This window comes from Hylobates moloch, unplaced genomic scaffold, assembly GCF_009828535.3.
Source record: "Hylobates moloch isolate HMO894 unplaced genomic scaffold, HMol_V3 SCAFFOLD_21, whole genome shotgun sequence".
Lineage (NCBI taxonomy): Eukaryota > Metazoa > Chordata > Mammalia > Primates > Hylobatidae > Hylobates > Hylobates moloch.
This window is the reverse complement of record NW_026652296.1, coordinates 15359208-15381539: the sequence shown is the minus strand read 5'-3', so window position 1 is coordinate 15381539 and position 22332 is coordinate 15359208. Positions and strand designations below refer to the sequence as shown.

Genomic DNA, 22332 nt, shown 5'->3' with positions numbered 1-22332 from the left:
TAATCCCAGCTACTTGGGAGGCTGAGGCAGGAGAATCACCTGAACCTGGGAGGCAGAAGTTGCAGTGAGCTGAGATCAACAAGAGCAACACTCTGTCAAAAACAAAACAAAAACAACAAAAAAACCCAAAAAACAAAAAAACAGAAAAACGGTATTTACTTCACGTTCCTGCATACCCTCACTGCACCTTATCTGAGGGCTGAGGCTTCTTTAACAGCTTCTTCAAGGCACTTTAGGTTTTTAATACACTCTTCTCAAAGTCCAATTCTAATGCCACTCCTGCATATTAGAGTACTGTTACAGCAGTACTTTACCCAGTACCAAAATCTTTGTTTTCCCCTTTAAAAAAATTTTTTCTTTATATATTCCAATGAACAGAATTTTAATATGTTACCTATTGCTGCATGATAAGCTATCCTAGAATTTAGCAGCTTAAAACAAGAAGTATTTACTATCTCAAAGTGCTTAAGTATCAAGAATCCAGGAGTGGTTTAACTGAGTGGTTCTGCCTATTTCCCATGAGGTTTCAGTCAAACTGCTGGCCAGGGCTGTAATTATCCCAAGATTTTACTAGGGCAATTTTATCAATTTCCGTACTCAATCATGTGGTTGCTGGCAGGCCTCAGCCTTCACGAGCTCTTGGCCGGAAGCTTTCTTTCCTTGCCATGTGGGCCTCTCTATAGGGCTGTTGACAAAATGGCAGCTTGCTTCTCCCAGAGTGAATGACCCAAAAAATAGAGTACACACTCAAGACAGAAGCTGCAGTCTTTTTTTTTTTTTTAATTTGAATTTTAGAAGTGACATACTGTCATTTCTGGCATATCCTGTGGGTCACATAGGGAAACTAATGGTGGCAGGAGGCAGACAGGTTCCTAGGTGGGAAGGGGTGGGTCCCTGGTGAAACCCCACCTTCAAGCCAGGGATGACCTGAAGCCTGACAGCCAGGCTGCGAGTTCTGGGTAGAGTCCACTACCTGGAATGAGAACTTCCTTGATGCCTTTCAGCCAATCAGATGGTGCTTTTTCCTGACCCAGCCAGATTCATGGACTCGTTGGGACTACCTGCCTGCAGATAGGAGCTACCCACTTCGGGTCTCCTCTCCTCTGAGAGCTGTTTGGTCACCCAATAAAGCTGTTCTCTGCCTTGCTCACCTTCCAGTTGTCTGTGTAACCTCATTCTTCATGTGCTGGTCAAGAACTCAGGACCTGCCAAATGCAGGAGTAAAAGGAGCTGTAACACTTTCCTGGCTGGCTTGCTGAGCTGCAGGTGAGAGCTAAAGGGGCTGTAACATGTTCCTGGCTAGCTCACTGAGGTGCAGGCAGTGACACGCTCCTGAACTGCTGGAGTGAAGAGCGGAGACCCTTCTGGAGGCCCAGACCTCGGGATTCTCCAAGCCAGAGCGCTAACACACTAGTTCTCCTGCCTTCTGCCAGCGCCGGACTCCACTCCCTGAAATACAGCACCCCCACCTCGCTGAGCTGCTGCCGGTGATGAGAAAGAGAGAAGAGCTGCGGCCCTTCTGGGGGCCCAGATCTCGGGGCTCCCCGAGGCAGGGCTGTGACATGCTGTAACATCCTCTTTGGGGCCCTGCAGTTCCTGGTGTCTCAGAGCTTTCAGGTGCCACTGCATTCCCCTGGTCCAGACGCTGGTGCCTACAGCAGAAGTTGCTTGGGGTAGGTCTGGTCCAGCCTCAGCCTTGCATGGAGCTGGTGCCTGTGTCAGTGCCTGGAGCTGTTCACGTGGCCGCAGCAGCTTGTGTGCCTGGCTGTGTGCGGTGACTGGACCTCACGCTTGCTCACACACCCCCCACCACTCCATGCCTGGCTTACCCTTGGCAGGCATGGGATCCGGGCTGGTAGCACTAGCCAAGCGCAGCCTGCCAGGTGAGTGGGCAGAACGAGTGCGCACAAGCAAAACTCCAGCAGAGGCACCACCAGCCACAGAGGTTTTGCACTGACAAAGTGACACCCGAAGGATCCCATGACATAACCTTGGTACAGTGTAGGAGAGGATTGCCCAGATATACATAACAGGTGGTAAGGAACATTGGGAGGTGTTTTGGTGGCTGACTGTGGCATTTCAATTTTATTCCATCCAATATGTTTTTCTTTTTTTCTTTTTCCTTTTTTTTTTAGACAGTCTCGCTCTGTTGCCCAGGCTGGAGTACAATGGCGTGATCTCGGCTCACTGCAACCTCCGCCTCCCAAGTTCAAGTGATTCTCCTGCCTCAGCCTCCCAAGCAGCTGGGATTACAGATGCATGCTACCATGTCCGGCTGATTTTGGTGTTTTTAGTAGAGACGGGGTTTCACCATGTTGGCCAGGCTGGTCTCGAACTTCTGACCTCAAGTGATCCACCCATCTCAGCCTCCCAAAGTGTTGGAATTACAGGCGTGAGCCACTGCACCTGGCCATTTCTTCTTCTCTCTTTTTTCTTCTTCTTCTTTCTTCTTTTTTCTTCCTCTTCATCCTCCTCCTCCTCTTCTTCCCTCTTCCACTTCCTCTTCCTCTTCCTCTTCCTCTTCCTCTTCCTCTTCCTCTTCCTCTTCTTCTTCTTCTTCTTCTTCTTCTTCTTCTTCTTCTTCTTCTTCTTCTTCTTCTTTTCTTCTTCTTCTTCTTTTTCTTTCTTCTTCTTCAAGTCTCGCTCTATCACCCAGGCTGGAATGCAGTGGCATGATCTCGGCTCACTGCAACCTCTGCCTCTTGGATTCAAGTGATTCTTGTGCCTCAGCCTCCCAAGTAGCTGGGATTAGAGGCACCCACCACCACGCCCAGCTAATTTTTGTATTTTTAGTAGAGATAGGGTTTCACCATGTTGGCCAGGCTGGTCTTGAACTCCTGACCTCGAGGGATCCACCTGCCTCGGCCTCCCAAAGTGCTGAGATTACAGGCATGAGCCACCACACCCCGCCTATTTTATTATTTTTTTGAGATGGGGTTTCACTCTGTTACCTGGGCTACAGTGCAGTGGTGTGATCTCGGTTCACTGCAGCCTTGACCTCCCAGGCTCAAACGATTTTCTTGCCTCAGCCTCATGAGTAGCTGGGACACAGGCATGCACCACCATGCCTGGCTAATTTTTGTATATTTTGTAGAGATGAAGTTTCTGCCAGTGATCCTGGTCCCAGGACATTTTTATAGCAAGCAGTAAGCAAACTTGTGGGCTCAAGTGATCCTCCCAGCTAGTCTCCCAAAATGCTGAGACTACAGGCATGAGCTGCTGTGCCTGGTTCAACATTTTTTTTTTTTTTTGAGTCAGGGTCTCGCTCAGTTGCCCAGGCTGGAGTGCGGTGGTGGCATCTCAGCTCACTGCAACCTCCACTTCCCAGGATCAAGTTATCCTCCTACCTCAGGCCTCCAAATAGCTGGGAATACAGGCATGAGCCATCATGCCCAGCTAATTTTTATATTTTTTGTAGAGACGAGGTTTTGCCGTGTTGCCCAGGCTGGTCTCAAATTCAAGGTCAAGCGATCCACCTGCCTCAACCTCCCAAAGTGCTAGGATTACAGGCCTGAGCCACTGCACCCAACCATGTATTTTCTAATATCCCTTGGACTTCATCTTTGACTCATGTTTTATTTTGAAGTATTGGGATTGTTTTTCAGTTATCTTTCTGTTATTATTTCTATTTAATTCTGTTATGGTCATACAACGTAATTTAAATTCTTCTAAATTTGTCGAGGATTGTTTTTATGGCCCAGAATATGATTAATCTCTCATTGAATGTTGTATGTGCAGTTCAAAAGAATGTTTATTCTGCTGTTGGTGGGTAAAGTGTCATGAATATAATTAGGAGAAATTAATGATAGTGTTAAGGTTTTCTATATCCTTGCTTTTTCTGGTCTACTTATTTTATTGATTATCGAGAGAGAAGAGTTGAATTCTCTAGGTGCAATATAGATTTTTTCTGTTTCTTATTTCAGGTCTACTGGTTTTTACTTCATATATTTTTGAAGCTCTATTGTTAGTATATACACTCTTATGACTGTTAAGTCTTCTTGATGAATTGAACCTTTTATTATTAAATAATACCACTTTTCATCCCTGGTAATAGTCCTTCTTAAATCTACTTTGTCTGATATTAATACTGTCACTCCAACTTGCTTGGTTTTGTGTTTGTATGGTGTATCTTATTCCATTCATTTTTTTTTTAGGGTTCCAATTCCTCTATACATCCTTTTACTTTTAACCCATATGTTTCTTTATATTTAAAGTGGGTCTTGTAGACAACATATTATTGACTCTTACTTTGCTCCCAATCTGATAGTTTGTCTTTTAATTGATTGTCTTTTTACTGATACAGTGGATTAAAATCTATCATCTTGTTATTTGTTTCCTAATCTTGCATCTGTGCTTTTTTTCTTTTTTCTTCCTTGATTTGGATTATGTTTTGAAAAGGAAAACTCCCAATCTCATGGGTGCTGCAAGTAGACAAGATGTATTGCATCTGATTGAAACAGTTTATTATTCATAGCACAACAAAACAGTGTGAACATCAGCATAGTTGTATTGGTTCCCCTGGTCCTACATTCAACAGATGATGCAGTGAGCCCAGATGCATGGTATTCACACAGTGGGTTTGCATTGTAGCTGAGGGACCTAGGCCCAGCACTTTTATTTTTATTTTATTTTATTTTATTTATTTGTTTACTTATTTATTTGAGACAGGGTCTCACTGTGTTGCTTAGACTGGTCTCAAATTCCTGGGCTCAAGTGATCCTCCTACCTCAGCCTCTCAAAGTGCTGGGATTACAAGCATGAGCCACCACGCCTGGTCCCAGGACATTTTTATAGCAAGCAGTAAGCAAGCCTGCCTTGGTCTGAGAAATGATCTCACCTTTCAAAACTCTAGCTGTACTAACAATCCTGAACAAGGACCCAGGTGAAAGAGAGGTCAGGGCCTTGTGATCTTGACATACTCAGCAAGACATATTGGACACAAGTGGCCCAGGGAGGAAGCCTCCCAACATTAGAAAAAATTATTATATGTACTTGTTTTCATGTTCAACAGTCATTTTAAAAAATAAATTTTATTGTATATGTTTAAGGTATACAACATGATGTTATGGGATACATAGAGATAGTAAAGCGTTTACTGTAGTGAAGCAAATGAACATATCCATCATCTCACAGTTACCTATTCCAGCATTTTTATGATTCCATTTTCTCTCTATTATTGGCTTGTTACTTACACCTCTCTAAAAAAATTTTTTTAGTGGTTGCTATTGAATTTACTATATCTTTAATCAGTCTATCTTCAAATAATGTTATACCACTTCTTATATATCATAAGGACCCTTTAACAGCATATTTCCCATTCCTCCATCTCCTCATTTTTACTGTTGTTATTGTCATACATTTCACTTTTATATATGCTATGAGGCCACAATGCATTGCTTTAGTAAAGCAGTTACCTTTTAAAGTGAGTAAAAATGAGAAACAGTGTCTCTCTCTTTTTTTTTTTTTTTTGAGATGGAGTCTCGCTCTGTCACCCAGGCTGGAGTGCAGTGGCGCAATCTCGGCTCACTGCAAGCTCCGCCTCCCGGGTTCACGTCATTCTCCTGCCTCAGCCTCTCCAAGTAGCTGGGACTACAGGCGCCTGCCACCATGCCTGGCTAATTTTTTTTGTATTTTTAGTAGAGACGGGGTTTCACCATGGTCTCGATCTCCTGACCTCGTGATCCGCCCGCCTCGGCCTCCCAGAGTGCTGGGATTACAAGCGTGAGCCACCGCGCCTGGCCAACAGTGTCTCTTATATTTACCTTTATTCTATCCATTTCCAGAGATCATCATTTCTTTATGTAGATCCAAGTTTCTCTCAGGTATCATATTTCTTCTGCTTAGAGAACTTCCACTGCCATTTCTTATACTGCTGGTCCACTGATAATGAATTTTCTCTCTCTTTTTTTTTAATCTGAAAAAGTGTATTTCCTTCATGTTTGAAAGATGTTTTTGCTAGGTATAGAATTCTGGATTGGCAGTTTTTTGTCTTTCAGCATTTTAAAGATATGACTCTATTATTTTCTGGTCATATAATTTCTGATGAGAAGTCTTCCGTAATTCTTTGTTCCTCTGTAGGGAGTGTGCCTTTTTGCTCTAGATGCCTTCAATATTTCCTCTTTATCTTTGGTTTTCAGCAATTTGAATATGATGTATTAGGTTGTGTTTGTTTGTGCTTCTTTGTTGTGTTTGTATATTAGCATTTAATCTTTTCTGGATTCTGTGAGTTTCTTGGCTCTGTGGTTTGATATCTTTCATTATTTTTGGAAAATTATTAGCTATTATATCTACAAATAAATATTGTATCTACATATATATGTATATTTTTTTCTCTGTTTCTTCTCCTTCTGGGATATGAATCACTTATATGTTAGCGCTTGGATATTTGTTCTGGTTTTTGTTTGTTTGTTTCACTCTTTTCTCTTTCTGTTTCAGTTTGAGTATTCTCTATTGACCTATCTTCAAGTTCACTGGTTATTTCCTCAGCTATGTTGAGTTTACTGATTGATATGGTTTGGTTGTGTCACCACCCAAATCTCATCTTGAATTGTGGTTCCCATAATCTCCATGTGTCATGGGAGAGACCAGGTGGAGATAATTGAATCATGAGGGTGGTTCCCCCATCCTGTTCTCATGATAGTGAGTTAGTTCTCACAAGATCTGATGGTTTTATAAGGGGCTTCCCCCTTCCCCGGGCACTTCTCCTTGCTGCCGCCACATGAAGAAGGACGTGTTTGCTTCCTCTTCCACCATGATTGTAAGTTTCCTGATCCCTCCCCAGCCCTGTGGAACAGTGAGTCAATTAAACCTCTTTTCTTTGTAAACTACCCAGTCTCAGGTATGTGCCTATAGCCATGTGAGAACAGACTAATACAGTAAATTGGTATTGGTAGAATGAGGTGCTGCTATAAAGATACCTGAAAATGTGGAAGCAGCTTTGGAACTGGGTAACAGATAGAGGTTGGAACAGTTTGGAGGGCTCAGAAGAAGGAAAATGTGGGAAAATGTGGAACTTCCTAAAGTCTTAGAGGGCTCAAAAGACAGGAAAATGTGAGAAGGTTTGGAACTTCCTAGAGACTGTCGAATGGCTTTGACCAAAATGCTAATAGTGATATGGACAATGAAATCTAGGATGAGGTGGTCTCAGATGGAAATGAGGAACTAATTGGGAACTGGAGGAAAGTTCACTCTTGCAATGCAAAGAGACTGGTGGCATTTTGCCCCTGCCCTAGAGATCTGTGGAACTTTGAACTTGAGAGAGATGATTTAGGGTATTTGGCAGGAGAAATTTCTAAGTGGCAAAGCATTCAAGAGGAAGCAGAGAATAAATGTTTGGAAAATTTACAGACTGATGATATGATAGAAAAGAAAAACCCATTTTTTTCTGGGAGAAATTCAAGCCCCTTACAGAAATTTGCATAAGTAACAAGGAGACAAATGTCAATCACCGAGGCAATGGGGAAAATGTCTCCAGGGCATACCGGAGACCTACACAGCAGCCCCTCCCATCATAGGCCCAGAGGCCTAGGAGGGAAAAATGGTTTCCTGGGCCAGGTCCAGCACTCCCTTGCTGTGTGCTACCTCAGGACTTGGTGCCCTGCATCCCAGCCACTCCAGCCATGGCAAAAAGGGGCCAAGGACAGCTCGGGCTATTGCTTCAGAGGGTGCAAGCCCCAAGCCTTGGCAGCTTCCATGAGGTATTGGGCCAGCAGGTGTGCAGAATGCAAGATTTCAGAACCTAGATTTCAGAGGTTGTATGGAAATGTGTGGATGTCCAGGCAGAAGTCTGCTGCAGGGGCAGAGCCCTCATGGAGAACCTCTGCTAGGGCAGTGCGGAAGGGAAATGTGGGGTCAGATCCTACACACAGAGTCCCCACTGGGGCATTGCTTAGTGGAGCCATGAGAAGAGGGCCATTGTCCTTTGGACCTCTGAATGGTAGATCCACCGACATCTTGCACTGAGTGTCTGGAAAAGTTGCAGACACTCAATGCCAGCCATGAAAGCAGCAGGGAGGGGGCCTCTACCCTGCAAAGCCACAGGGGTGGAGCAGCCCAAGGCTGTGGGATCCCACCTCTTGCATCAGTGTGACCTGGATATGAGACCTGGAATCAAAGGATATTATTTTGGAGCTTTCAGGTTTAACGACTGCCCTATCAGATTTCAGACTTGCATGGGGCCTGTAGCCCCTTTGTTTGGGCCAATTTACCCCTTCAATTTCTCCTGTTTAGAATGAGGGTATTTACCCAATGCCTAAAACCCCATTATATCTAGGAAGTAATTAACTTGCCTTTGATTTTACAGGCTCTTAGGTGGAAGGGACTTGCCTTGTCTCAGAAGAGACTTTGGACTTGGACTTTCAGGTTAATACTGGAACGAGTTAAGACTTTGGAGGACTGTTGGAAGCACATAATTGTGTTTTGAATTGTGAGGACATGAGATTTGGGAGGGCTGCGGCAAAATTATATGGTTTGGCTGTGTCCCCACCCAAATCTCATCTTGAACTGTGGTTCCCATAATCCCCACATGTCATGGGAGGGACCAGGTGAAGACAGTTGAATCATAGGGGTGGTTTCCCCCATCCTGTTCTCGTGATAGTGAGTTACTTCTCGTGAGATCTGATGGTTTCATAAGGGGCTTCCCCCTTTGCTCGGCACTTCTTGCTGCCGCCATGTGAAGAAGGACGTGTTTGCTTCCCCTTCTGCCATGACTGTAAGTTTCCTGAGGCTTCCCCAGCCCTGTGGAACTGTAAGCTAATTAAACATCTCTCATTTATAAATTACCCAGTCAGATGTGTCCTTGTAGTAGTGTGAGAAAGGGCTAGTATACTGATAAGCCTGTCAACAGCATTCTTCAAATCTGTTATATATATGTGTTTTTTCTTATTTCTAGCATTTCTCTATGTCTCTTTTTTTGTAGTCTTCATATTTCTGCAAAAATTCCCCTTTTGTTCTTTCATATTGTTTACATTTTCCACAAGAGCCTTTCATATTCACATATTACTTATAGTTGTCTTAAGTTCTGTGTCAGGTAACTACAGCATCTGCATCTTGCACCTGGTCTTGCTTTCTCTGTCTCTCTCTCTTTCTCTTTCTCTCTCTCTTTAATATAGAAACAGGGACTTACGATATTGCCCAGACTGGTCTTCAGACTCCTGGCCTCAAGCATTCCATCTGCCTTGGCATCCCAAAGTGCTGGATTATAGGTATAAGCCACCACACCTGGCCTGCTTTGTCTCTTGACAGTAGGTTTTTTTGGTATTTTAAAATTTGTGTGTGTGTATGTGTGTTGTAATTTTTGTTTGTTTGTTTTTGAGATAGAGTTTCACTTTTGTCAACCAGACTGGAGTGCAATGGCGCAATCTCAGCTCACTGCAACCTCTGCTTCCCAGGTTCAAGCGATTCTCCTGCCTGAGCCTCCCAAATAGCTGGGATTACAGGCACCCACCACCATGCCCCACTAATTTTTGTAATTTCAGTAAAGATGGGATTTCACTGTGTTGGCCAGGCTGGTCTCGAACTCCTGATGTCAGGTGATCCATCCGCCTCAGCCTCCCAAAGTATTGAGATTACAGGTGTGAGCCACTGCGCCCGGCCTGTGTTGTAATTTTTTATTGAGTTTTGGACACAGCGTTTATAATAGCAAGGACCGAGTTCATTATTATTTATGCCTGGAGATTGTCATATCTGTTCTTCTCTTAGGCCATTAGTGTGGGGGATTCAGTCAGTTTTTTCAGGAGTTGAATTAGGTTTGAGTTTTGTTGTTTCTATGATTACTTCAGTGTCTGTATCTCCTACAAATTCTATGTAGTCATGCTAGCCATACTGGGTCTTTAGTAATTCCATAAAAATTTTGGCCTGGCATGTTGGCTTACACCCATAATTCCAGCACTCTGAGAGGCTGGGGCAGGAGGATCACTTGAGGCCAGGAGTTTGAGACCAGTTTAGACAACATAGCAAGACCCTATCTCTACCAAAAAAAATAATAAAATAAAATTAGCCATGTGTGGTGATGTGCATTTGTAGTCCTAGATACTTGGGAGACTGAAGTGGGAGGATACCTTGAGCTCACTAAGTCATGACTGCACTACTGTGCTTTGGCCTCTGGACAGTGTGAGACCTTGTCTCTGAAAAATAAAAACATAAACATTAGCTGAACTCTTCTCACCTACTTGTAAGGAGAGCTTGTCTTTCTCTTGCTAACACAACTGAGTGAGTGCCTGCATCCCCTCTCTTCTTGGAGGCTCCTGTCCTTCTTTGGAATGCAGGTTAATTGGTTGCTCTGCAACCTTAGGTCTCTGATAAGTTTGACAAAAGTTGTGATTTTGTAAATTACCCAGCAATTTTTAAAAACTGTTATTAGTTTGATAATGATGCTCTTCCCAGCTTTCTGCCTCCTGGATGGAAGCCGGAGTCTCAAGCCGTCTACCTTTTCACGGTGCTATTCAACCTTTTGGCCACCTACTCCTGGCCTGCTGCTTGGGTCTTTCTTTTGGGTGACACCCTTCCAGCTTAGCCCCCTGAAATATTTTCAGGTTAGATGTTTCCCTCTCTCCATTCCTTCTTTATGGCAAATATCTGGCAAAGAGAAGGGACAGAGGTTCCTGATCTTTCTTCATCTTGGGCTCAAAATAATCCATGGAGTTGTGTTCTCAAGGATACATCTGGGCTGGGCACAGTGGCTCATGCCTATAATCCCAGCACTTTGGGAGGCTGAGGTGGGCAGATCATTTGAGGCCAGGAGTTCAAGACCAGCCTGGCCAACAGGGCAAAAACCCGTCTCTACCAAAAATACAAAAATTAGCCAGGCATAGTGGTGTGCACCTGTAATTCCAGCTACTCAGGAGGCTGAGGTGGGAGAATTGCTTGAATCCAGGAGGTGGAGGTTGCAGTGAGCCGAGATTGTGCCACTGCACTCCAGCCTGGGCAACACAGCAAGACTCTGTCAAAAAAAAAAAAAAGGGATACATCTCTGAAAATGGGGACATGACTGGGAGTGAGCTAAGCTCTTATCCGCTATACTCCTGACTTGGCCCTCATTTTCTGTGCTAGAAAATTAGATGAAGTATCTACTCTATCCATTAATGAGAAATAAGAATCAAAGCAACCCACTGAAATAGTTCTTAGAGGATGAAAACTACAACAGGATAAAAGGGGAACAGGCACAGGATAAAAGGGTCACAAGCACAGTCTCTGGAGGCAGTCTACTTGGGCTTAAATTCCAGGTCCATCACTTACTAGCTGTAGGGCCTGGGACAAGTTCCTTCACCTCTCTGTATCTCAATTTCTGTATCTGTAAAGTGGAAACAACAAGAGGATTAAAAGGGTTAATTTTTGTAAAGCACTTATAATAGTGACTGGCACATAATAAGCTCTGTAGAAGTGTTAACAATTAGGGCTTACTTCCTATAATTTCAGAAATTTGTAGAAGAGAGCAGTTCCTTCCCTTTCTCAGAACCCATTACCATCAAAACAGCTTATGATTACTGAGCATTTCCAAAGTGCCCAAGTCCTGTAACTAACCATTTCATATAAATTATCTTATAAGAGGGAGGGATTAATTATTCCTATTTAGTAGGTAAGAGATCAAGGATCAGAGAAGTGTTTACCCAGCTGGCTAGAGGCATCAATAGGTTTACAACCCAAGAGGGTCTAACTGCATTGCCTGTGCTCTTAACCATTGCATTTGTTGCCTCCCACAAACTAGTTTCCATGCTTGTAAACTAGTGGGGAAGTTGCATGCTGTATTTATCTCACATGGTTGTTTTGAGATCCCAATAATGTTAAGAGAAAGTGCTTTAGGTATTTGTACAGAGTGCTGGTCCCCTGACAGGAAAACCTGAATGTGTCAATGATTTGTTCACACTTCCCTCCCTCTGCACATGCCCTTCTCCCTCTTTTCTGCCTGTTGAACTCATGTCTTCAAGACTCGGCTCAGATATCAGCGTCCAGATTTTATTCTAACAGTGGAGGAATTTAGGCAACGCCGCGTGGCGGGGGGGTCGAGGGGGGCACACCAGACTTGTGTTCTGAAATGACAGCTGACTTGCAATGCAGGCAATAGAGTGTAGCCGGGCCAGAATGAGTACAAAAAAACCAGATAGAAGGCTACTGCATTAGGAGCCCAGGCGGGAGGTGGTGGGGCAAACGGAAGGAACGGTGGACTGGAAAGATATTTAGGAAAGAGAATCGACGGGAAATGGAGGTGTATTTTAATATGGGCAGCGAGGGAGAGGGAGGTGGCAAGGATGACTCCTAGTTCCTGGCTTGCTCGCGGATGTTTGTCGAATGAATGATCCAGTGACCCCAAGGCAGAAGTATCTCAGAGAGATCCCCCCACTCCCCTCCACGCACCCGTCACCACGCTGCCTTCGGAGCTCTGACCGTAAGGGGGTGGATGGAAGGGAGGAGGAAGGGAATGGCCACGGAGTCTTGGTCCAGGAGCTGCTAGACTGGACACTTCTAGCACTGGTCTGAGCCAGGAGACGCTGCGAAAAGAGGGCAAACGTTTCTCCTCTCGCAGTTGCCGCCTCGCCCCTCCACCCCCGCCTGGCCAGCAGTGCAGCGCCCCTCTTAGCACCGTGGAGGTGCTGGCTCCTTGCCGGCGTCGGGGGGCGCGGCGCAGCGGCCCACCCCTCCAGCCCTGACCCGCCCGGCCGGCCCGGCGCCCACCCCGCCCAGTGTGCTGGTAGGTTGGGCGGCGGCTCTGTCTAGTCCCAGAGCCAGGAATCAGGGGCAGCTGGGCGAGTCCAAGGGCAGGGGTCCTCCGCCGTCTTGCACCTGCCCTGCTGGGCAGCACCGGGTCAGTGCCCTGCCGCCTCCTGCGGGTCCCAACTCTCTTTCCCATCGTGCGTCCTCTGGAGAAGTGCGCGCGTGTACGTGTGGCAAGTGTGGCCAAGGGTGCCGGAGGCAGGGTTCGGGTGCGTAGTCGTTGCGTGGGCGCTGCCCAGAAGGCGCAGAGCATCAAGTGTGCGTGGGCAGAGCCAGGGCGGATGCCCGCCGCGGGTCTGCGCGGGGCGGGGGCGCAGCAAGTGCATCCGAGCGAGCGGAGACGAGCGCACCGGCGTCGGTGGCGAGGGTGGTGCAGAGGAGCCCGGCTGGGCGGAGGGAGGAAGGATGCGTGCGGGTAACTTTTTGACCGCCTTGGAAGTACCAGTAGCCGCGCTCGCAGGGGCTGCCTCCGACCGCCGGGCGAGCTGCGAGAGTGAGTCCGCCGCCGCCCCTCCCCCACTTCCGCCTCCCGCCTCTTCCTCGTTCCCGGCTCCCAGGGCCCGTCGGTCCCCCGGGAGCCCTGGAGGCGCAGCCCCACCCCAGCCGGCGCGGCTCGCTCCCACGCCCCCGCCGCCGCCTCGCTGGAGCGGACGGACTGAGTCAGCCGGGGCGCCAGCGCTGCAGGTAGGGCTCCGGCGGCGGTGGACGCAGGTGCCGCGGGGGACCGCGGAGGGGACCGGAGCACGAGGGGAACGGCCTTGGGGGAGCGCCCTCCCCCCGTCCTCCGCCGACGCCTCGTGTCCCTTTTTAGGGAATTTTTTCCCTCTTGCTGGCTCCAGTGCGGGTGGGGCTGAGACCGAGAGGGAGTTCTCCATTTCGCTGGCTCCTGCCCGGCCCCTGGCAGCCTCCTGCCCCCAAATCTCTTCACCCCCTCTCCAGTACCTATAGGTCGCGTAAACAACTCCCTTTCTCCAGCTGTGGGCTCCGCGGCCCCCGGGGGGGGGGGGCAGCTCCTTCAGTCACGTGAGATCGGTGGGGTTAGGGGGAGGGGAAAAGAGAGGGGTGTCCCGGAGCCCCTGGCCCCAGTCAGCTCCCCCACCTCGGCCTCTCCCTCCCCCTCCTCGCTGCTGAAGCACAGGCTCCAGGGGCCCTGGGTATTTTTAGCGTTGTGACCTGGGCGGCAGCTCTAAGAGCCTTTCCCGGGAATCGGCGTCAGCGCCTAGCTCCTCCGCCGCCAGCCCGCGGCCGCACGGTCTCCCCATACTTCCGTGGCCCTGCCTTGCCCACTCGGGTTTGGGTCCGTCTCCACCTCTGTGGCGCCCGTGGAGCTGGCCAGGGTCTGGGATACACTGGGTGCAGATGAGGTGGGGAAGGCAGTCTGCGGAGGATGACGTCTGATCCTCAAGCTAGAAACTCCCTTGCCTCTGGTGATGGGCTCAGAGCAGAACGCCGGGAAGGAGATGAGCGAATGGGAGTGAATGCACCGACCTGGGCTGGCCCATAGCCCCAGTGCTCTGGCCGGGTCTCAGCTTCTCAGCCCTAGGGGTCAGGAAGCCTGCTCTGAACTGGACCCAGAACCCGCCTTTCTAATTGCTCCTCGATGACTAATGGGGAGATAAGTCAGTGAGATGTGTCCCAGGAGGGGGATGCATAAAGAGCTGTTGGAGTTCAAAGGAAAGATGGTCGTCTCCTAAATAGCTCACCTTCACAAGCAGGGTCTTGTATTTGAGGCGGGTAGGTTGGTTATGCCATTTTCAGATGGGGAGACTAAGACCAGAAAGGTGATTTCCTTAGGGGCAGAGCCTAGTCTGGAAGTCAGGCCTGTGACTTCAGAGCAAGGGTTTGGGGTGGATGGCACATGCGTGTGTACGTGTATTTGTGTGTGTGGAGAGAAAGGGAGGGGCGCGGGAAGGGTTGCTTTAGCCTTTGTCTGGGTTTTGAAGGATGGGAAGGGGTGAGCCGCAGCACTGGAGGAAGGGAACCCTCCACCCTGAGATCTCTGTCTCTAGCCTATCCTGTCCCTGGCCTTCTGAGGCAAGCAGGGCCAATTAAGGGGAAAAAGTACCTCCTCGATTTGTGCTGAACCAATCACTCCAACCCCTCCCAGGAGGGCATGATACGGAGAGTTGGGCATTGGCTGTGTTCCCTGAATACAGAGTATCTCTCTTGCAGTGCCTGGAACTGGCATCCCCTTTGTGGAGCTAGGGCAAGCCCCGCCTCTGCATGAGACTTGGTTTGTGGGACACACTTGGTTTCAGGGAAAGGGAAAGAGGTCGCCAAGGGCAGAGGTGTCCAGGCGGGAGCCAGGGGCCCCACTGCTGGGATGCTGGCTGCAGTGGGGCACCCCAAGCCCAGGTCCCCCCTGTCTTCTCTTTCGACTTTGCAGCTGTACTTGTTTTGCTCCTCTACCCGCAGGAGCTGACATGGACCCAAATCCTCGGGCCGCCCTGGAGCGCCAGCAGCTCCGCCTTCGGGAGCGGCAAAAATTCTTCGAGGACATTTTACAGCCAGAGACAGAGTTTGTCTTTCCTCTGTCCCACCTGCATCTCGAGTCACAGAGACGTAAGTCCCAAGTCCTGAGAAGAGGGACTGGGGTAGGGTAGGGAGGATGTCCTGTGGGTCCTGAATCTTGTGGCACTCTCTCCCCTCTGGTTTTCTTGGCCCTCTATGCTTCTAACTTGGGACCTGACATGGAACTCTCACTGTCCTGGTGTGCATCTTGGGTCCTCCTGACTTGCCCACTTCTTGATCCGCAGCCCCCATAGGTAGTATCTCATCCATGGAAGTGAATGTGGACACACTGGAGCAAGTAGAACTTATTGACCTTGGGGACCCGGATGGAGCAGATGTGTTCTTGCCTTGCGAAGATCCTCCACCAACCCCCCAGTCATCTGGTATGCCCCTCTGCTTTGGGGACTTCAGTGCCAGTCAGCCAGAGCCGGATGTCAGGCTCTGAAACGAGGCTGCAAGGCTGGGCTGGGGAAGTACACAAGTAAGGGCTGGAAGTGGGTGTTTCTACCAATGAAACAGCTGCCTATTCTGATTTTAGGGAAGTTGACCCTGAGGGAGAACTGGGTTACACATCTCCAATCCAAAATTCTGGGAACGGTCAATCTCTTCTTTAATTTTACATTTGTTATATTAATATAATTAGTCACTATAATTAAAATAATGTAAAATTGTAATTTTTATATTTGGCAACTTAAGTAGTTTTAGTCATTATAATGATATTAATATGTATTGAGTACTTTAGTAGGTTCCAATACTGTACTAAAGTACTTTACATATATTATCTCAATCCTTACAATGTCCTATCAGGGTAGGTGATATAATCCCTATTTTATAAGCAGGAAATTAGGCTCAGAGAAGTTAAGTCACATTGTAGCCAGAAGGTAGATAAACTGGAATTCATGTCTGTCTGACTCCAAAGCCCATATGCTTAACTTGTAAGATAGATATTCTTTTAATTAAAACTGCTACTATTTATTGATGGCTTACTATGCCAGACATTTTATAAGCATTCTTAGGTTTTATTCCCAAAACCTTTGGGGATGTAGGTATCCCTTTTATTTTGCAGAGGAGGAACAGAGTATTTGAAAGGGAAAGTGACTTGCTCAAAGCCACTCAGCAGCAATAAGTGATGTAGGTGGAACTTGAACTCTTGCCATTGATTGACCTGACTCTAGAACCCAGACATGGTGTAATGACGTGGAAGGAGCTGGCAGTCAGGAGATGGTGATCTTAATCCTGGCTCTTTGCTGGACTGGCAAAGTCACTTTGGACAAGTCTCTGCCCCACTGTGGGCTTTAGTTACTCCTGGCCAGATAATCTTTAAGAGTTCTCTGAAGCCCTGTTTGTGGCCTGACCAGCTTTTCTCTCTGGGCAGGGGTGGACAACCATTTGGAGGAGCTGAGCCTGCCAGTGCCTACATCAGACAGGACCACATCTAGGACCTCCTCCTCCTCCTCCGACTCCTCCACCAACCTGCATAGCCCAAATCCAAGTGATGATGGAGCAGACACACCCTTGGCACAGTCGGATGAAGAGGAGGAAAGGGGTGATGGAGGGGCAGAGCCTGGAGCCTGCAGCTAGCAGTGGGCCCCTGCCTACAGACTGACCACACTGGCTATTCTCCACATGAGACCGTAGGCCCAGCCAGAGCCTTTTGGGAGAAGACCAGACTCTTTACTTGCAGTAGGCACCAGAGGTGGGAAGGATGGTGGGATTGTGTACCTTTCTAAGAATTAACCCTCTCCTGCTTTACTGCTAATTTTTTCCTGCTGCAACCCTCCCACCAGTTTTTGGCTTACTCCTGAGATAAGATTTGCAAATGAGGAGAAGATGAGGTTGGACAAGATGCCACTGCTTTTCTTAGCACTCTTCCCTCCCCCAAACCATCCTGTAGTCTTCTAATAGAGTCTCTCAAACAAGTGTCTCTAGATGGATGTGAACTCCTTAACTCATCAAGTAAGGTGGTACTCAAGCCATGCTGCCTCCTTACATCCTTTTTGGAACAGAGCACGGTATAAATAATAAACTAATAATAATATGCCAACCATTCCACTTCATTTTTCATATTGCAAAGATATCAAACCCACTATATGTCTTTAGCTCTCTAACCGATCCCATATTCCTATCACTCACTCATTCCATTTATTCAAGAAATATTTATGGAATACCCACGCTAGGCATCTGGAATACAGTTTTGAGCAAGACAGGCTGTACTGTATACCTGCCTTCACAGAGTTTACTGTTTATGGAGGAGAAAAGTAAATACTACAATTCACAGTGTAATAAATAGCATGATGAGGAACTACTCTGGTACCAGAAGATAGGGGCCTGTTAACCTAGTTTGTATGGTCACTGAAGAGCTGTTTTTAGCTGAAGGACGATTGGGAGTTAGCCAGGCACGGCCCATAAGCCAGGCAGAATGAGCAGCTCGTGAAGACTTTAAACCGAGAGAGCATATCCTTGAGGAGCTAAAATACATTGCGTTTGGCTGAATTGTTGGATTTGAGGAAATGAAGGGAGAGTTAAGACTGACAAAGGTCAGGTTGTAAAATCCGTTGAAGCCTGGATCAGGTTTCAGTTTGACAGCTAGTAAAAGATCATGACTTAAGATATACAGTTATTTCCTCATATAGAAGTTAAAAAGTACAGGTCTACATGAAAGCTCCATCGTTACTCAGCACTGGGCTCCTTTTTTGCTCTTTTGCACATGGTTTGCATTCTTAGCAATACCTCATGTCTAAGGTGGGCTGTCAAAGCCCCAGCCATCATGACCTTGGGACTGGCAGAAAGCAGGAGAGGAAATGGGGGATGGGCAAAGAAGGCACAGCCAGTCTATTGCCATTTAGGAAGAAATTTTTGGAAGTTATTTTTTTCCCCCAGATGGAGTCACACTCTGTCGCCCAGGCTGGAGTGCAATGGCACGATCTCGGCACACTGCAACCTCCGCCTCCCAGGTTTAAGCAATTGTCATGTCTCAGCCTCCCAAGTAGCTGGGACTACAGACGCACACCACCACGCCAGGCTAATTTTTGTATTTTTACTAGAGATGGGATTTTACCATATTGGTCAAGCTAGTCTCGAACTCCTGACCTCAGGTGATCCACCCACCTTGGCCTCCCAAAGTGCTGGAATTACAGGCGTGAGCCACTGCACCTGGCCAACCATCCTATAGTCTTCCAGCAGAGTCTCTCAAATCAGTGTCTCTAGATAGACGTGAACTCCTTGGCATGTCAAGTGAGGGGGTACTCCAGCCATTCTGGCTCCTTACATCCTTTTTGGAACAGAGGGCTAGTCAACCAGATAGGGAGTTTCAGAAAGGACCAGGTTTGAGAAGAAGGCCATAAATTTGGTTTGGGACATCTTGAGTTTGAGATGTCTTTGAGACATCCAAGAGGATATGTTGAGTAGGCCCTTGCACCCATGCATGTGGAATTTAGATAAGAGGATTGAGCTGGAAAAAGAAAACGATCAGTTCTCAGTGTATAGGTGGTAAGTGAAGCCATGGGTGTGAATGACGGGAGAGAATGCCCAGGGAGAGAATGCTGAATGAAAGAAGAGGTTATAGGACCCAGTCTTAAGGAACATCAACTCATTTCTCATATTCAAAAAAAAAAAAAAATCAGTCGACCTCCCTTCATACATTGAACATCACCCATGGCATCAGTGACCTTCAGCGAAAATCCTAAAAAAATCCTTTTTGTGCCACCCAAGGCTGAGTGACAAGGCTGCAGTCTTCCTATTGTCCCATCCTGCTCTCACCCCCGCAGGAGGCCAGTGTAAGTATCTGTTCCTAAGTATTTTTCCTAACACTAGTGAGAAACTTGTGGGAACTCCAGGGAAGTAGGAGTGTGCACCAGCCATTCCCTGTCTCCAGGAAGCTTGTGGAGTGAATACCTTCTGTGCAAAAGCCTCTAGGTCCAAGTTGAGATCATCCACTGAGCTGGGCCAGGGCCCAGTCCTCTTAACTTTTGGGGTTTTTCTGGGTTGTTTATGACCTTGCTGCACACAGAAGACATAATCTCTGTCCTCTTGTGTCTTCTTCCTTCCTTTAGAGTAGCAAGGTTCTACCTCCTGTCTGACTGTGGCAGAGCCATCTCTTGGGCTGTGGCCCATGATCCCAATAGCTTTGCTGTGCAGGGCTTCTCAGCTCCCAGGATCACCCCCACTTCCTTCCATGGTGAATGATGAGAAGCTAGACTGGCTTGGTTGCCGTCAACATGTCAATAAATCTCTTAGTAGCCCAGGCACATAATGCGAGATTGTGGGGAGCCTGCCTTGGGAGAGGGAATTACAGCCCTCTAGAGAAGCAGAATTGTTTCTGAGCCTATGGGGAGCCTTCAGTTTGACTGCTATGAGCCCCAGCCCTGCCTAGAAAAGTCTAGTGTCAGCTGAGACCCCAGGACTACTTCCTAGTTGGGACAATAACCTTTTTTCCTGCCAAACCACAGGGGCTTGGCTGGCCTTCAGAACCACCATCTCCAGCTGACTGTTTTTTGTTTCTTTGTTTTTTTTAAAAAACTTATGGGGGTTTCAAACGTACAACAAATATGGAAAGAAAAATATCCCATGTTCTCATCATACCACTTAAAAAATAATCAAAATAGTACCAAGATTGTATCATCTATCCACCACATATTTTTAGTGGAAAGACATTTATGATAACTCTTGAAAGAAAAAGTAGATTATAAAACACCAGACTCAATATAGTCACTTTTTAAAAACATGATAATCTTCAGATTCACCATTTGATTATAGTGTTGCATTAAAGTTAAACCATGGTTTATGCCAGCCCAGAGCCTAGCTGTCTGGTTTTTGAGGCCACACAGTGCCTTTGGAGATGGGAGGATGACCTGGAGCCAACTCTAAGTCAAGGAGCCCAGCTTTCAGTCTCCAAGCCACAGCGTGGCTTCTGATATTTGCACGGACTTGTCATAGGGTGGACATCCTGACACACTCTGGAAAGGAGGGACCACAGCTCAGAAAAAGTTTCCTTAGAAGGCTCACACTGTAGCAACCCCAGGACTGCACAGAACTTGACACTGAACAGCATGGCAGAGTAGAGAAAATACAGAACTGTGCTATGATGTCATCTTGTTTGTTCATTCATTCACACATTACTGAGCACCTACTACGTGACAGTCACCTTGCTTAGGCAACAGAAATACTAAGGTGACCATGAGCTCTTCCAGGAGCAGACATAGCCACAGATAATGGAAACAATGTGATGAGGGATGTAGCAGAAGTACACGAAGCCTGTAGACCACTAGAGGAGGAGAAGGTAAGTCTGCACTAGAGGTGGCTGGGTCCTGAATGATGGAGACAGGCAATTTCAAAAGGAAAACACAGAAGTACAAAATAGTCATAATGATGGCAGCTACCTTTAAAAAAGTATTATTTTGAGGTTTGATAGTGTAGACTATAGTCCTAGCTCCATCACTCATTGTAATCTTTATTATCTTAGTTTCTGTACTTCTTACGTACTTAATAATAACACTCAATCAGCCCTCACTTAGGCATTATTATCTACATTTACATATTAGTGCCTAGGTGATAGGGTTGAGTGTTACTATTAAGCACTTGCTACATTCCACATCCTATATGTACATAATTTCTCAACAACAACCTTGAAAGTAGGTTTCTTCATTATACAAATGAAGAAAAGTGACACTTGGGTTGATCATTCTCATTTGGATAAAAGGCTGGCATAGGGATTTGGACTCCTGTCTTTCTGACATCTAAGCCCATGGCCTTCCTAATAGTTCACAACTAATGGGGCAGAAACACTGGATATAGGCAGAATGAAGGCATAATGAGATAAAGACATCTTTCTGACGTTTCCTTTCTGGAAATGTCTGGTTAGTTGGCGCATATTTTGGGAGACATGCCTGACACCAAATTGGCTCTTTCTAGAAGTGTGGCCATGAGTTTTACCAAGAGACTGTTCATGAAATCCTTCATGAATGTGTTTCCCATAGGGCAGGTGGAAAAACTAAAGCATGAATGTAACTTTGGAACTCCTAAAACTCAATAAAAAGACAAGCCAGTAAACAAAGGGGTGAGGGTGCAGAAGACTTTAACAGACCTTTCACAAAAAAATAAAAAATTAAAAAATAAATGGCCAATAAGCACATGAACAGATGCTTAACATTTTTAGTTACCAGGGAAATGCAAATTAAAACCACAATGAGCAACCACTACATACATACCCAAGTGGTCAAAACTAAAAAGCACAAAAAATTAGAAACTTCAAATGCTGACCAGGATGTGGAACAATGGAAACTCATAGTTTATGGAAACATAAAATGATACATTTTGGAGAAAGGTCTGACAGTTTCTTATAAAATTAAACATACACATGCTCTCTGACCCAGCAATTCCACTCTTAAATACCTGGCCAAAGGATATGAGAAATATACGTCTACAAAGGAGCTTGCACAGACAGCAGCCTTGTTAATAATAACCAAAAACTTTAAAAAATGCCCATCAAGAGTTGAATGGATAAATTAATAATACTACGCAGTAATAAAAAGAATTGTGGATACATGCAAGAACATGGATGATTCTCAAAAACATTCTTCCCGTGAGAAAAAAAAAAGCCTTACACAGTATACATACTATATGATTTCATTTATATTTATTTCTGGAACAGATTAATATATTGTGGGAAAAAATCAGGGTACTAATTGCCTCTGGAAGGTGGTAGAGGAGCAGGGATTGACTAGGAAAGGGTATTGTTAATTTTCTGGGGTTTTAGGAATGTTCTGTATCATGATAGGAGTTCGGGTTACATAGGTGTGTGCATTTGTCAAAACTCAGTGAATGTGTACTTTGGATTTGTGCATTTCACTGTATGTGAATTTTACATCAAAATGCAATCAAATACTGAACTCTAGTTAATTATATGCATGCTTAACTACTTAAAGGAAAGTGTACTAATGTCTGCAATTTACTTTGAAGTGCACCAAAACACAAGATGGAATGATGGATGTATAGATAAATATGTGGTAAAGTACAAGTATAGTAAAATGTAAATAGTAGAATCTAGGTGGTGGAAAACAGGTTTATTGTAACAGGTGCTCATTCTTTCAATTTTGTTTGAACATTTTCGTAATT

General features: G+C 46.1%; 1 protein-coding gene across 7 annotated transcripts in view; it reads left to right on the top strand.

Annotated features, from left to right (window-relative positions):
- DBNDD2 (dysbindin domain containing 2) overlaps positions 1-17139 on the top strand; it is a 37627-nt gene extending 20488 nt beyond the window's left edge. For 2 of the 7 annotated variants that reach the window (XM_058432892.1, XM_058432891.1), the window contains exons 2-4: positions 15124-15270; positions 15465-15602; positions 16595-17139. In XM_058432892.1, the coding sequence (XP_058288875.1) occupies positions 15132-15270; positions 15465-15602; positions 16595-16800 (483 nt within the window). In that variant the 5' untranslated portion in view covers positions 15124-15131 and the 3' untranslated portion in view covers positions 16801-17139. Of the gene's footprint in view, positions 1-12744; positions 12873-12900; positions 13202-13227; positions 13393-13791; positions 14443-14827; positions 14942-15123; positions 15271-15464; positions 15603-16594 lie in introns of those variants that run through there. The other 5 variants (XM_032142754.2, XM_032142751.2, XM_032142753.2 and 2 more) reach the window with 5 other exon arrangements.
- The last annotated feature ends 5193 nt before the right edge of the window (positions 17140-22332 follow it).